This window comes from Chiloscyllium plagiosum, chromosome 14 (assembly GCF_004010195.1).
Source record: "Chiloscyllium plagiosum isolate BGI_BamShark_2017 chromosome 14, ASM401019v2, whole genome shotgun sequence".
In the NCBI taxonomy this organism is placed as follows: domain Eukaryota; kingdom Metazoa; phylum Chordata; class Chondrichthyes; order Orectolobiformes; family Hemiscylliidae; genus Chiloscyllium; species Chiloscyllium plagiosum.
In genome coordinates, this window is record NC_057723.1 from 73,081,643 (window position 1) to 73,096,706 (window position 15,064).

Sequence of the window (15,064 nt, forward strand, 5' to 3'; positions counted from 1 at the left end):
CGTGAATTTAGTGACAAATAATGCCAACACTTATCTCCTACCCATCCTCCAGCCTAACACAATCCCTTTCCCAACTTAGTGCCAACTCATTCCAACCCACATTTCCCCCCTCCTCCCCATTGTCCATCAGCGCTTAACCCTTACCCCATTCATGCCAACTCATCTGATATCTGCTATGGGTAGCTCTCAGAGCATAAAATAAAGTTGTGTGTCTGCTGATGACATCACTATTTTTAAATAAATTGAAAATATATTAAAATTCCTTTGACTCACTGATTATGAAAACACCTTTTACTTGAGTACTTAATCCCTTACTTATTGTTATTGTACAAATATATATAGCCGTGTATTAAACTATTCCAAAGTGCAACAATTATTGGATACTTTCACCACAAGTGCTGCAAAGCTCAAGGAAAGGGTCAGTCAACATCACCGTCTCAAGGCCAACTAAGATTGGAATCCTGATAACAAGTATAAGTAATGAATAATAAACTCCCACATTTTTGTGAAAATAAAATTAACCATTCTTCAATTCAGTAGCCTACCTCAAAGCATCACAGATTAAAGTTAGAATGTGATGAATATTCATTCTCAGCAAATAATTTAAAATAAAATTGACAAAGCAAAGAAACCCAGTTTGACCTTGTTCGTCATTTCGAATATTGCTTTGACTGATTGTGATGGATAAACCGGTTGCTCAGTGTTGAAAAAAAGCACTTGCACACTGTCCCTTTGTTGTTAGGAACGAATTTGCCTATTCGTCGAGCGATGGGATGATCTACATTCGCCACTTCAGCCCCACCACAAGTCAGATGAAGCTCGTGAGTGTGCTGCAAGGCCATGAGGCTGACATCACTGCCATCTTATGGCACTCTCTCCTGAACAAGTGGCTCAGTGGTTCAGAGGATGGGAGTATTCGCTTATGGGTGAGCACCTCAAGGGGACCTTTTGTACAAGGCTGCTCACGTAATCAGCTCATGGAGTGGGCCTGACAGAGATAAAGTGACAACTTGGATTTATATAACACTTTTGATAACCTCAGGATTCTTTGCATTAATTAAATAATGTAGTTAGTGCTGGTAGTAGAGTAAAATGTGGCAGGCAGTTTTACATGGCAATGTTCCACAAACAATAAGATTTCTGAAGAAAACAGATAATCTGTTTTAAAGGCTGAAAGTTAAATAATCGCCAAGACTTAAATTGATATCTCCTTCTCTTCTTCATGGGATTGCTTTCCCTCACCTGAGAGTGCCATCTCATCAAAGAGCTGACACCAGCAACAGTGCAGCACTGACCCGGTACAGCACTGCTGTGTCAGGCTGGATTGTAAGGTCAAGGTTCCAGGCCTGGCTCAAATCTGAACTTGAGCAAAATACGAACAACCCCAATACTTCTCTGTCAACTCTTTGGGTGGCATGGTGGCTGACTGCTGCCTCACAGCACCAGGGACCTGGGTTTGATTCCGGTGACTGTCTGTGTGGAGTTTGCACATTCTCCCTGTGTCTGTGTGGGTTTCCTCCGGGTGCTCCAGTTTCCTCCCACAGTCCAGAGATGTGCAGGTTAGGGTGCATTGGTCGTGCTAAATTGCCCCATAATGTCCAGGGTAGGTGGGTTAGCCCTGGGGAATGCAGGATTACAGGGTTGGGGTGTGTCTGAGTCGGCTGCTCCTCAGAGGGTCAGTGCGCATTCGATGGGTTGAATGGCCAACTTCCACGCTGCACTGATTCTACACATACTCACTTGACTTAGCTGTCAAATGATAGTCTCCAAAACTGGGACAGCTAAAGATTTCGGATCTAGGTTAGTGTTTCTGAACTGCTAAACAGCTGCTTGTTTTTAACAGAATGAAGATGGAACAAAGTGCGAGCAGATCCTGGTGGCTAACGGAGCAGTTAATTGTCTCTGCATCGACCGGGTCAATGGTTGCATTCTAGCTGGGATTCAAGAGAGCTTGCGGTAAGACTTGGTGGATCAGCATTGTTATGAACAACAGGGCACGTTAGACAGAGCGATGTCAATCTGAATGTTTCACTGGTTTGCATGTTCTCCTCACCGCCTGTGAGGTGGGAGGCATTAACCCCCAATGGATCTTGTCGGATGCTGCCTGAATTGCTGTGCTCTTCCAGCACCACTGATCCAGAATCTGGTTTCCAGCATCTGCAGTCATTGTTTTTACCTCGTTGATATTAACCTCCAATGGTCTATAGGGTTGGGCTACAGGGTTGGGCTATAGAGATGGGCTATAGGGATGTGCTGTAGTGGTGGGCTATAGGGATGGGCTGTCAATGCTGGCCAGTCACATGTGAATAAAACAAAACAATCTATATTCCTGCTTCCAATTCTGACTATTCTAATCCTCCCTGCCACCTTCCACAATGTCTGATTTGTTCATATCGCTGTTGCCCATATAACTAGCCAGTTTGTCCATTTGCCTTCCATTACTCGTGTGTTCACTGACTTACATTGATACCCGACATGTCAAATTGGATATGCTCACCCTCACATGCAAAACCCTTCATGGCCTCCCCCTCCCTATCTTGTGACCTTTGGTCAGTGTTGTTGGTGATTTGTACAACTAGACAATGTCACAGAGTGTACAGTGTGGGCCCTTCATCAGTTGTAAAAAGTAAAGGTATCACACATTGTAATGGACAGGCTGGGTATAACCAAAAATATTTTGAGGCAACCACTCCTCCAGCTTTTTACCCTCCCTCTTTCTGTAGCACGATGATTGGCATGTGTCCCATCAGCAGCTTAGGCTCTAAGCTCAATGATTCCCTCCCTGAACCTTTCCATTCCATGACGACTTTCCTTTCTTGTAAGGCACCTCATGGAATCTAGATCTTTGTCTTGAAGACGTAGCTCAGTGGTTAGCACTGCTGCCTCACAGCACCCGGGTTTGATTCCAGTCTCAGGTGACTGTCTGTGTGGTGTTTGCACATTCTCCCCGTGTCTGCCTGGGTTTCCTCTGGATGCTCTGGTTTCCTCCCACAGTCTAATAATGTGCAGGTTGTGTGGATTGGCCGTGCTAAGTGTGGGGTTACAGGGTCTCGATGGGTTCTATTCTGAGAGACAGTGAGGTGAGGAAGCATTAACCTCCAATGGTCTGGTCAGTAAGACACAACCAAAGTAATGAGTTCTTGAGTTCTGAGGACAATTCTGACAAAGGGCCGAAACATTAACTCTGATTTTTCTCCACAAATGCTGCCAGACCTGCTGAGCTTTTCCAGCAACTTCTGTTATTTGCTTCTGTGTATGGGGCTGAGAACTGGAATCTCTGCTTTCTGTTCAAGTCAGAGAAAGCAGAATGGGTACAGCTGTGGTGTGCTTGATCATCTGATCAGTTCCACAAGGCACCAGAGAATAAGTCAAGAGGACGTGCTCTATTCCAGAGATTGAATACAATAATCGAAGATGACACTTCAGTACAATGCACTGTCAGAGCTGCCTCCCTACAGAGTGGGTGTTAAACTGGGGTGCAAACTGCCCATTCAATTAGTTACAAGCAATCCCACTGCACCGTTTTGAAAAGCTTCATGGTTAATATTTATCCTTTAAGCGATTTCATTGAAACAAATTAACTGCTTCTTATCTCTTTGCTTGTCCCCTTCCTAAATGCAATTTTACTGCTACGTTTTCTACACTACTTTACTCCCCCAAAAAAGTACTCCACTGGCTTGAAATGCTGTCCTGTAGTTGTTAAAAACTCTCTAAGAATTTAAAGCTTTCTTTCTATCTTTGGACAGTGCTGTTCACTGAAGCCCCTCCACTCCCAAGCAGGTATAAATCTTTCCATGGTTGTATTTTTGAAGGAGACCCCAGGGGCGGCTGTGCCCTGAGTCCAGTTCAATATTTGTCTCTCATTCATCATTTCTAGCAGTTTCAAGTGATTTCCACATTGATGTGTGTGGGACCTTGCTGCGCTGAATTGGCTGTTGCTTTTCTGACGTTACAGCAATGGCTATCCTTCAGAAATACATCATGTTCAATAAGATGCTTTGCAAAGTGCATCTTTTTACTGCAAATATATTTTATTTAGAAAATACATAAAAGTATGTAAAATGACAGTTAAAGATTGACATTAGATAAAGAGCAGTATCTTTCAGTACATTGTTTGGCACTGAGATGTCTTACTGCACTTACTGGTTTACGGTTTTTTTACTGCCTGGGTTTTTTTGAACACTGTTTCCAGACTCTCTGTGTAATATGGCTGATAGGCCTTTGACAGCGGCCTTTCCCCGTTGTGTGTTTGCAGAAGCTGCCCTCACTTTTAGTGCATCCTTCAGCATTTGGTCTCAGACCTCGGAATATGCCAGTCTGAAATACCTGGTCACTGACAACCCACTGCAGTGGAAACCCAACAAGATATGAGCAGGGTCCAGTTCATCCCTAACCCGCCTTGCCTCTGGCCTAATGGTGGCCCAATTTGAAATGCTCATCCTGGTCATTCAGTCCCTCCGTGGCCTCTTCCCTCCCCCTTCTCCTTTCCCCTTCCCTCTCCCCTCCTTATCTGTAACCAGCTACAACACATCCAGATATCTGGGCTCCTCGGAATCTGACCTCTTGTGTCTCCTTGCTTTCTCATGGCTCCATGAGTGACAGCTGCACCTTCACAATCATAGAGTCATCGAGGTGTACAGCACAGAAACAGACCCTTCGATCCAACTCGTCCATGCCGGCCAGATATCCCAACCTAATCTAGTCACATTTGCCAGCACTTGGCCTATCTCCCTCTAAGCCCTTCCTATTCATATACCCATCCAGATGCCTTTTAAATGCTAGAATTGTACCAGCCTTCCCCACTTCCTCTGGCAGCTCATTCCATACACGTACCACCCTCTGCGTGAAAATGTTGCCCCTTACGTCCCATTTATATGTTTCCCCTCTCACCCTAAACCTGTGCCCTCTCGTTCTGGACTCCCCCACCCCAGGAGAAAGATTTTGTCTATTTATCCTATCCATGCCCCTCATGATTTTATAAACCTCTATAAGGTCACCCCTCAGCCTCCGATACTCCAGGGAAAACAGCCCCAGCCTGTTCAGCCTCTCCCTATAGTTCAAATCCTCCAACCCTGGCAATATACTTGTAAATCTTTTCTGAACCCTTTCAAGTTTTATAAAATCCTTCTGCTAGGAAGGAGACCAGAATGGCGCACAATGTTCCAAAAATATTGTAAGTCATGGAGTCATACAGTGCGGAAATAGACCCTTCAGTCCAGCCAGTCCCATAATCCCAAACTAAACTAGTCCCAACCTGCCTGCCCCTGGCCCATATCCCTTTCCTCTTCATGTTCATCAGGGGCCACATGTGAACACAATGACACAGGTTGAAGATCTAGTTTGCTGAGATTGAACCAGGTTCTATGAAAGCAGTCCTTTTGTTAATCTAGCAGTTCTTTCTCTATTTAATTACGTTTAATGAATATTTCCTCAGAGTTTATGACCCTGAGTCCTTCACACAAGTGCAGAGAAACATTGGGCACACGGATTCAATCCGTTCCATCATACACATCCCTGAGAGATCTCAGGTAAGTTAGCCTTTTCAAGATCAAAATTTTCCTTTGATGTATTTTATTTGTATGCATTTTTTGCTCAGTAATTTCAGGTGGTGGTGTTGGAGACTGGAGCACTTTTCCATTACCATATGAAATGCTCCTGGGACACATAAAGCCTTGGTTATGTATTGAATTAAAGATCAAGCACTCTCAGTGAAGGTAGGTACAGCATAGATGAAACACAAAATAAACATACTTCACATTGTCCCAGGACATGTACAGTACCAGTTACAAACTGAATTAAATATTCCTCTATAATATCTGAATCAGCATTCCCAGGACTGGGACTACACAGAGCTAAAGCTGCCTCTGTACTGAAAATAAAGCTTTAGAACATAGAACATTACAGTGTGGTATAGGCCCTTCAGCCCTCAATGTTGCGCTGACCTGTGGAATCAACCTGAAGCCCATCTAACCTACACTGTTCTATTCTCATCCATATGCCTATCCAATGACCATTTAAATGCCCTTAAAGTTGGTGAGCCTACTAGGCAGTGTTGCAGGCAGTGCATTCCATGCCCTTACTACTCTCTGAGTAAAGAAACTACATCTGACATCTGTCCTATATCTATCACCCCTTAGCTTAAAGCTATGTCCCCCCGTGCTAGCCATCACCATCTGAGGAAAAAGGCTCTCACTGTCCATCCTATCTAACCCTCTGATTATCTTATATGTCTCAATTAAATCACTTTCTCTGTACTGTCCAGAGACTGTCAGATCTAGTGCAGAGGATTGGTTAGTTATAGAGTAAAGGTCTTTTTTGGGTCACCAAACACTTCCAGGTAATGTCAATAAGTTTTCATAGAGACATGACCATTATACAGTAAGCCTAAAGTTACTGATGGAAACATGAGGAGACAATAATCTGAGACATAATTAATTCTGACGTCGCAATATACAGGTTAATAAATGATGACCAACATGGGTTTATTAAAGATAAGTAATAGCTGTCAAATTTAAGATTGGGTTTTTTTGATAGAATAGCTATAAAATGTATTTCAGTTGATGACATGGTTAGAAGGTGTTTGATTAAGCAGCGCATAATGATTCAGTGAACAAAATTGAAGCCCATTGGGGTTAAAGGTACAGTTGGAGCATGGATGTGAAACTTGGCGATAGACTGAAAGAGGGTGAAAGGTCAGCTGCCCATGAGTTCGGTATTGGAACCACTGCTGTTTCTAATATATATTAATGAACTAATCTTGGGTATTGTGGCATTAATTTGACATTTTTAAGAAGACGCAATACTCAAAAAAGTAGTAAAATAACAGAGGGGAATGGAGGGCTTGAGTTATAAAGAGACGCTGGAACATTTCATTTTCACTGGTTGAGGGGTGACCTTATAGAGGTTCACAAAATCATGAGGGGTATAAATACAGTGAATGGCAAATGTCTTTTCCCTAAGATGAGGGATTTCAAGAATAGTGTATTTTGAAGGTGAGAGGAGAAAGATTTAGAAAAGACATGGGGGCAATTTTTTTTACACAGAGAGTGGTTCACGTGTGGAGTGAACTTCCAGAGGAAGTGTTGGACGCGGGTACAGTTATAATGTTTGAAAGACACTTGGGTAAGTGCATGAATAAGAAATGTTTGGAGGGATATGGGCCAAGTGCAGGCAGGTGGGAGTAGTTTAGTTTGGGATTATGTTCATCATGGACCTGTTGGACTGATGGGTCTGTTTCCGTGCTGTATGACTCTATGAGTCTACAGTCAAAACAAGTGATGAGAGTGGGTTCAGTAGGAACTTTCCAAGGGGAAAGGTGTGTCAAGCTGAAATGGAAGCAATTGGGGAGATCCGGTTGTGCCAGACAAATTTGCAAGCTCTTTTACCAAGTCAACACCTCTTAAAGCAGGACAATTTTAGAAAGGGTTATGAAAACATGCTGTGCTGAACAGGAAACTGCTCATCCTGCGTCTGTTTTTATTTTTCGTGAATTAACTTAAACCGGTGATATCCGGTTACCAGCTCCCCGGGCATTGGAGACAGTTTCTCCCTCTTTACTCGATCAAAAACACTTCGCCACTTCAGCCCTTTACGATTAATCATTAAACACGAATATACTTCTTTTCCAGTATGTTACAGCTTCCTGGGATCGCACTCTGCGCATCTGGAATTCATACATCAAGCCTCTTCCCAAAAGCAATGACATGAGGGAAAATGCAGCTGCTGAGGGGAAACTGCAACAGGACATCAAACACATTTAGCAACTACGCTGAAATTGCTCTCATGAAGCGAGATGTGAGAGGAGCAGGGTTTTGTAAATTGTAGTCACGTGAGTGCAGTGACGAGGAGAGCAGGTTGGGCATTCTGGGTCAAAGAGTGTGGTGCTGGAAAAGCACAGTCGGTCAGGCAGCATCTGAGGAGCAGGAGAGTCGACGTTTCAAGCGTAAGCTCTTCATCAGGAATGATGCAGACCTTATGCTCAAAATTGACGGTATTCCTGACGAAGGATTTATGCTCGAAACGTCGACTCTCCTTTTTCTCGGATGCTGCCTGATCGGCTGTGCTTTTCCAGCACCACACGTTTTGACTCTGATCTCCAGCATCTGCAATCCTCACTTTCTCTAAGTGGGGTATCCTCTTACCTTGTTCCCTGATTCACAAAGCTTTTCCACCATCCACGAGTCAGAAAGTGCTGTGGATTTTGTCAACAATGCATCCTAAATCTTTGACCTCTACTGTCTTAGAAAGACAAGGGCGGCAGTCACATAGGTAGGTCATCACCTCAAAGTTCCCATCCAAGTAACACATCACCCTGGATATATTACTTACTATTCCTTCATTGTAGATGAACCAAACCTGGGAACATCCTCATTAAAGACACTGGGAATAAGTTCCCCACATACACTGTAAAGGTTATGGAGGCAGATCACCTCTCCCATCTTCACAAAGGCAACACGGTCAATTTAAACAGTGTCTTGCCAGTGCTGTAGCACATTCAAAAAATTAATTTTCTTTAAGTCATGAGAAACCTGGACGAAGGTACAAGGTCTTGATTACAGACTGTCAGGATGTCTGGGAAATGTACAAAAGTATACAAGCTCCAGAAAATGATGGTGAAAATTTAGAAAGTGCTCCGAATGGAGTGTGGTGTCCAATTCTGGGCTTGACGCTGTTGGAAGAACATGAAGACACTGATCAGGGTGCAGAAAAGATTTATGAGTTATAAGGTAGACGTTGAGTAGGTTGGGCTATTTTCCCTGGAGCTCTGGAGGCTGAGAGGTGACCTTATAGAGGTTTACAAATCATGAGGGGCATGGATAGGGTGAACAACCAAGGTCTTTTCCCTGGGGTAAGGGAGACCAAAACTAGAGGACATAGGTTTAAGGTGAGGGGGGAAGGTTTAAAAGGGACTTAAGGGGTAACTTTTTCACACAGAGGGTGGTGTGTGCATGGAATGAGCTGCCAGAGGAAGTTGTGGAGGCTGGTATAATTACAGAATTTAAAAGGCATCTGGATGGGTATATGAATAGGAAGGGTTGAGAGGGTATGGCCCAAGTGCTGGCAAATGGGACTAGATTTATTTAGGATATTTGGTCGGCATGTACGAGTTGGACTGAAGGGTCTTTTTCCAATATGGACACCTGTATGACTTCAAGCTATTTCCATGAAGTTAAATAGGTGATGCTGGAGGATAAGGTTGTTTTATGTTTTGGGTGCTCAAAATCATGTGGAGCCTGGATAGAGTAGATGCAGAGTAGCCAGTCTAATGGGCAGAAGGATTGAGAACTGGGGAACACCATTGGCAAATGAATCCGAGGGGACATGAGGAAACACTTCCCTCTTTACAAAGCTCATGGTTATGATTGAGAGTTCACTGCCAGCTAACAACATGTTCAGTCATGGTATTCAAAACTAGATTGGAGGATTATCAAAAGATTACCAGCTGCAGGGCTATGGGAAAATGGCAGGGGTGTGAGACCAGCACCTACAGAGAGCTAGCATGGAGACGACAGGATGAATGGCCTGTGTCTGTTGCAAGGCAGGAGGCATTGGTTAGCAGATATAATTTGCTCCAAAGAAAGTGCTTGTAGTTACCCCTCTCTTGCATGGAGTATTTCCTGTCACTGTGTTTGTCTCTCAACCTTACTGACTGCTCAGTGAAGCCTACACTGCCCCCTAGCTTCATGAGTACTCCAGCTCTGCTCAGAAGCAAAGGATTGGGTGTCTCCTGAAAGTGCCACAAAATTACATTTTCCTAACCTGAACCATTATTAAACAGAGGGCCGGGCTTTCCACTACTGCTTCATTTATATTTGCTGCTCATGGTTAATTTTTTGGTCAAGGTTTGCTTGCAACCAAAAGGTCATTGTAAATAAATAAATTGTGAATTCCTGAAATTAATATGTTTTTGACTTCCAAAGACATTAAGGGATATTGCACATGGGTGGGGCTATGGTATGATTTCATTGAATGGCGATGGAACAACGTCAAGGGACTGAGTGGCCTCACATTGGTATGTTCCTGTAGGAAGAGCAAAATGCTGTGTGTATATATCCGGTCAAATTCTCTTTCTGAGATCTGCCTTAAACTCATTAAAATCTAATAGGGAGATTGCAAAATTCTCCTGGTCAAAGAGCTTAGCGTGAGACTTTTATATCGAGAGTGCGGCGCTTGAAAAGCACAGCAGGTCAGGCAGCATCCGAGGAGCAGGAGAATTGACGTTTCGGGCATAAACCTTTCATCAGGAATCCCAATGAAGGGTTTATGCCTGAAACGGCGATTCTCCTGTTCCTCGGATGCTGCCTGACCTGCTGTGCTTTTCCAGCACCACACTCTCAGCTCTGATCTCCAGCATCTGCAGTCCCCACTTACTCCTCCTTAATTGTGTGATCGGCAGAATGTCTTTTTGGCTTGAAGGCAATATCCTGTTAGTGGAGAAATCCACTCATGTTGCTACTGCATAATCATTTTTCTAACCAGCCTGCTCAGGGCTGCTATTACACACACCTCTGGAGCAGGTGGGACATAAACCCAGTGTCGGAGAAATTTGCCCAATAAGTTAGAGATCACAAAGCACAGCTCAAAGTGAAATTGACAAACAGTTGATTAGTACAACGATATCGCGGAAGAGAAACTGACTAAGCTGAAACAGCACAGACGGTCTCCCCAGGTAGTCAAGGATTCTCTTCCCAGAGCTGAGGATGAGACCGGTTTTTATAATAATGCTGCATAATAAGGCTGATTAAGAAATGGGGAAAATTCAATGTATCTGGAAATGGAGTAAGCTTGTTACAAGAATGCTCACTGGAAAAAGTTATCGGATGAATGTCCTATTCCTTCACACAATGCAACATCCTGACAGTGTCGATGGTTCCATTCCTCCTCACAGGTAGGTGTTAATGTCTCTTCTGAACTGGTGAGGTGCTTCCATTGTCTTATTCTGGGAACAATGTTCTTGCTGGTGCCTTTCTGTCTGACCTGCTCTTTGTGTGGCTTTGGTATTGCTGGGTTGTGAAACTATCCCTGATGAAGGGCTTATGCCCGAAATGTCGATTTTCCTGCTCCTCGGATGCTGCCTGACCTGCTGTGCTTTTCCAGCACCACACTCTCGACTCTGATCCCCAGCATGTGCAGTCCTCACTTTCTCCTGAGACTAAGAGCTGCCTTTTCTTTCAGAATTGGAAGAGAATGAAAACTGCCAAATCCTGTCCATGTCAGAAATAGTCAAGCAGAAATATAAATGCCATAAACATGGATGAATTGGACGTGAGCAGCTCACTGTGTGAAGTATATTTGGAAGATTCAGTTGCTGGCCGAAATTTGATGGTGCCTTCTTCCTTCTGTCCCAACCTCCTACCTATTGCTCCAGCCAGTAAAGTACACCATAACGTGTATACAACAGAAATTTCCTCAAGGACTGCTCAATCTCTGAGTCCCATTTCTCCAGGTTGGTTGGAAACTTATCTCACAAACCCAATCAGCTCCTTCGGCACAGCTTTTACATGTTCTCTCCACTGTTCCCAGTGAGCTCGGATCATCAGAGAGATGAAATCTCGCTTCTGTTCTAAGTATTTGCGTTGAAGTTTGCAGTGAGGTAACTGGTTTGATGAGAATCACTGCAGCTTGCGGTCCCCACCAGGTGAATATGTGACTCACCAGTATCTTAGCTGGGGCCTGTGATCTTTGTCTGGGTGGTCTTCTCCACGATTCCCCCATCTACACCCACTCAATCCCTGACTTCATTAGACCACTGTCAAAGAGTGTGGCGCTGGAAATGCACAGTCGGTCAGGCAGCATCTGAGGAGCAGGAGAGTCAACATTTCAGGCATAAGCTCTTCATCAACCCTTGACTAGTCCATCCCCTGACTCAATTACCCCCAGCCCCGATCAGACTACATGCCCTCCCAAATCGTCTACCCACCTGTTAATTCTATTACCCACACTCGCGACGAGGTGACACTCCTCTTCATCTGAACAGCCATCCCCCTTTATACTCAAATACCCAATCTAACCCAGGTTTCCAACCCTGACAGAACTCTCTGAACCATCCCATTAACCTGACTACCCACACTCCCCGATCTGATCCCTGACTCGTCACCATCCCTCCTAACATCCCCAGAGCCCTAAACTGACCATCCACCAGCCCGACTCTCACTTATTCGCCATGTAGTTTTCATCACTTATCTGCCCATCCCCCCAACTGCTTTAAAACTTTAATAGCTTTAAACGTTACCTGAAACCAACATCTATTGTCAAAAACAAGCCACGTTCTCCTTATCATTACACTCTGCAAAAAAAAACTGCTTCTGTAGTTTGGACAGAAGGACATAAAATGATCCATTGTAATTAACATGGGAGTCAGCAATGGTTGCTCCAGTACTGCTGTGGTCCATTATAGTTCTACTGTCATAGAATTGAATCTCTCCAGTGTGGAAGCAGGCCATTCAACCCATTGAATCCATACTGACCCTACAAAGAGCAGTCCACCCACACCCAACCTCTACGCTGTAATCCTGCATTTCCTATGGCTAGCCTGCACATCCTCAGACACCAACTATGGGCAATTTAGTCTGGCCAATCCACCCTAACCTGCACATCGCTGGACTGAAAGAGGAAACCTATGCAGGTCTGGGGAAAATGTGCAAACTCCACACAGGCAGTCACCCGAGGTTGGAATTGAACCCAGATCTCTGGTGCTATGAGGCAGCAGTGCTAACCACTGAGCCATCACAGCACCCGTATTGACTGGAGAAGGTCTGGCTCCTTCAATAATTCTGACCTGGATTTGCTGATGACCAGACAATCATTCTATGAGCGCAAGGACGGCACTGTGGCTCAGTGGTTAGCACAGCTGCCTCGCAACGCCAGGGACCTGGGTTCGATTCCAGCCTCGGATGACTGTCTGTGTGGAGTTTGCACATTCGCCACATGTCTGTGTGGATTTCTTCTGGGTGCTCTGGTTTCCTCCCACAGTCCAAAGATATGCAGGTTAGGGTGGATCGGCCATGGGAAATTGCCCATAGTGTTCAGGGATGTGTAGGTTAGGGGCATTAGTCAGGGGTAAAATGTCAGGTAGGGGAATGGGCCTGGGTGAGTTACTCTACGGAGGATTGGTGTGGACTTGTTAGGCCAAAGGCCCTGTTTCTCCACTGTAGGGATTCTATGAAAATTCAGATGTGAATTGCACCTGGAGCCTGTAGATCCACATCCAAAGGAATTCCCGGGAAATTTAATTGTCCTTTAGGCAATTCCTTTGTACCTAGAACCATTGGAAAGGCTCCATAAAAATTAAAGACTTTGATGGGGTTGGTGAACATTTCTTTGCTTCCTTTCACCTTCTCATTGTGTTCTAGAATGCAAAATGCAAACTATTTAATACAGGGAAAATCTTGCATCTTTGTGATCAGATAGACCCTCACATATGCTCGACTCCGTACGTAGAACAATACAGCACAGTACAGTCCCTTTGGCCCTCGGTGTTGAGCCAACCTGTGAAACCAATCCGAAGCCCCATCTAACCTACACCGTTCCATTATTCAATCCAATCATGGCATATTGTTCACAAATGTCACAAAGCAGATACCTCCTTACTAATATTTGTGCCATATAACTCCTCATCTTCTGTGTGCCACCTTCAGTGATATGAATAGCCACCCTGCTACTTTCATAGGCATTGGCAGGTGTCAACCATGTGTTTAAGAATTCCCAACTTAAACCCAAAGGCTCCTCAGTGAAAGAAGGAGACTTGCTCAGTTCCTGCTGTTCTGGGCACGTTTGTATCAAACACATCCCACCACAGCTTCCATCATCACCAACTCAGTGTGATCGTCTTTTCAATCATACTGAAGGTAAAAATCACACAGCACCAGGTTATAGTCTGAGCACTAGCTTTCGGAATGCTCTCCTTAGGTAGCTAGTGGGGCAGGATCATAGGGCACAGAATTTATAGCACAACATCATAGTGTCATACAATTGATACGAAATATTGAACAAACCTAAATTGCTGTTAAGTCTTTCATATTTTTAGAATACATTGCAGGTTTAATTCAGTAATATGTAAATCCCAGAATTTCTTTCAAGTCACATTCCTTAGATAACTTAAGATTTTAAAATTAGGTCACGTCTCAGCTCAGACAATGCTTTAAAGGTGCAACGTTAGAGTCTGTCTGTATTCCAATCTTAAGTCAGGCTGATTCTATTTTCAAAGTAGGAATTTATAAAATATTACATGGACTGACTGCCTACAGATTGTGTGCTTTGTATGTGTGTGTATGTTGTGAGTGTGTGTGTGTCTCTGTGTGTGTGAGTGTGTGTTTATGTGTGTATGAGTATGTGTGTGAGTGTGTGTCTGTGTGTATGTGTGTGTGTATGTGTGAGTATGTGTGTGTGTGTCTGTGTGTGTCTGTGTCTATGTGTGGGGGGGTTGGTAGGAGGGAGTTACTCACTGGGTATGGGCTGTTAGCAGAATAGAAAGCATTGTTCACTTTCTGTAGCCATTGTCGATCAGCGCTGACCCCCTCCCGTTACTACTTTTTAAGCACTGAGGCGAGGTAGACAGCGTGTGTCAGAATACCTAAGCATAAAAGAGGATCTAAAGACCAGGGAAGAAAGTTAATCAAGAGGAACTAAGTTCAAAAGTACGTTATGGAGTACAGTGCGTTAATAAGTTTTTTGGGGGGAGAAAACTTAGCCCGAGGACGAGTTCCTGCCCACACCCCTCACCCAAAAATGAAAGCACTGAAGTACTAAACTGAGCAAAATGAACCATGCCGAAAAACTGTGCAGAGTTGTCAATGATGAGACATTACAAGTCCGCCCAAAACAGAAGCGAAATATCCACATACTGTTTTCACAAAGTATGGGAGATGGGGCCAGTTTACGCGCATGCTTGTGGCTTTGAAACAGTATTCCACACACTCCCTGGAAGAGCCTGAAGTGGTGCGAGCAGCGTACGGTATCATCATTTTTTCTCACACAGCAGAAACCCGAGCGAGGTGATAAAAATTTTCGAACGGACATCTGTAGAAGTCCCTGAGATGAATTAAAGGGGCGCCTTTATTGCATT

General features: G+C 44.1%; 1 protein-coding gene across 6 annotated transcripts in view; it reads left to right on the forward strand.

Annotated features, from left to right (window-relative positions):
• LOC122556802 overlaps nt 1–8,770 on the forward strand; it is a 52,789-nt gene extending 44,019 nt beyond the window's left edge. For all 6 annotated transcript variants that reach the window (XM_043704002.1, XM_043703998.1, XM_043704001.1 and 3 more), the window contains exons 14-17: nt 743–926; nt 1,844–1,956; nt 5,435–5,528; nt 7,629–8,770. In XM_043704002.1, the coding sequence (XP_043559937.1) occupies nt 743–926; nt 1,844–1,956; nt 5,435–5,528; nt 7,629–7,760 (523 nt within the window). In that variant the 3' untranslated portion in view covers nt 7,761–8,770. The remainder of the gene's footprint in view (nt 1–742; nt 927–1,843; nt 1,957–5,434; nt 5,529–7,628) is intronic.
• Nucleotides 8,771–15,064: the final 6,294 nt, after the last annotated feature.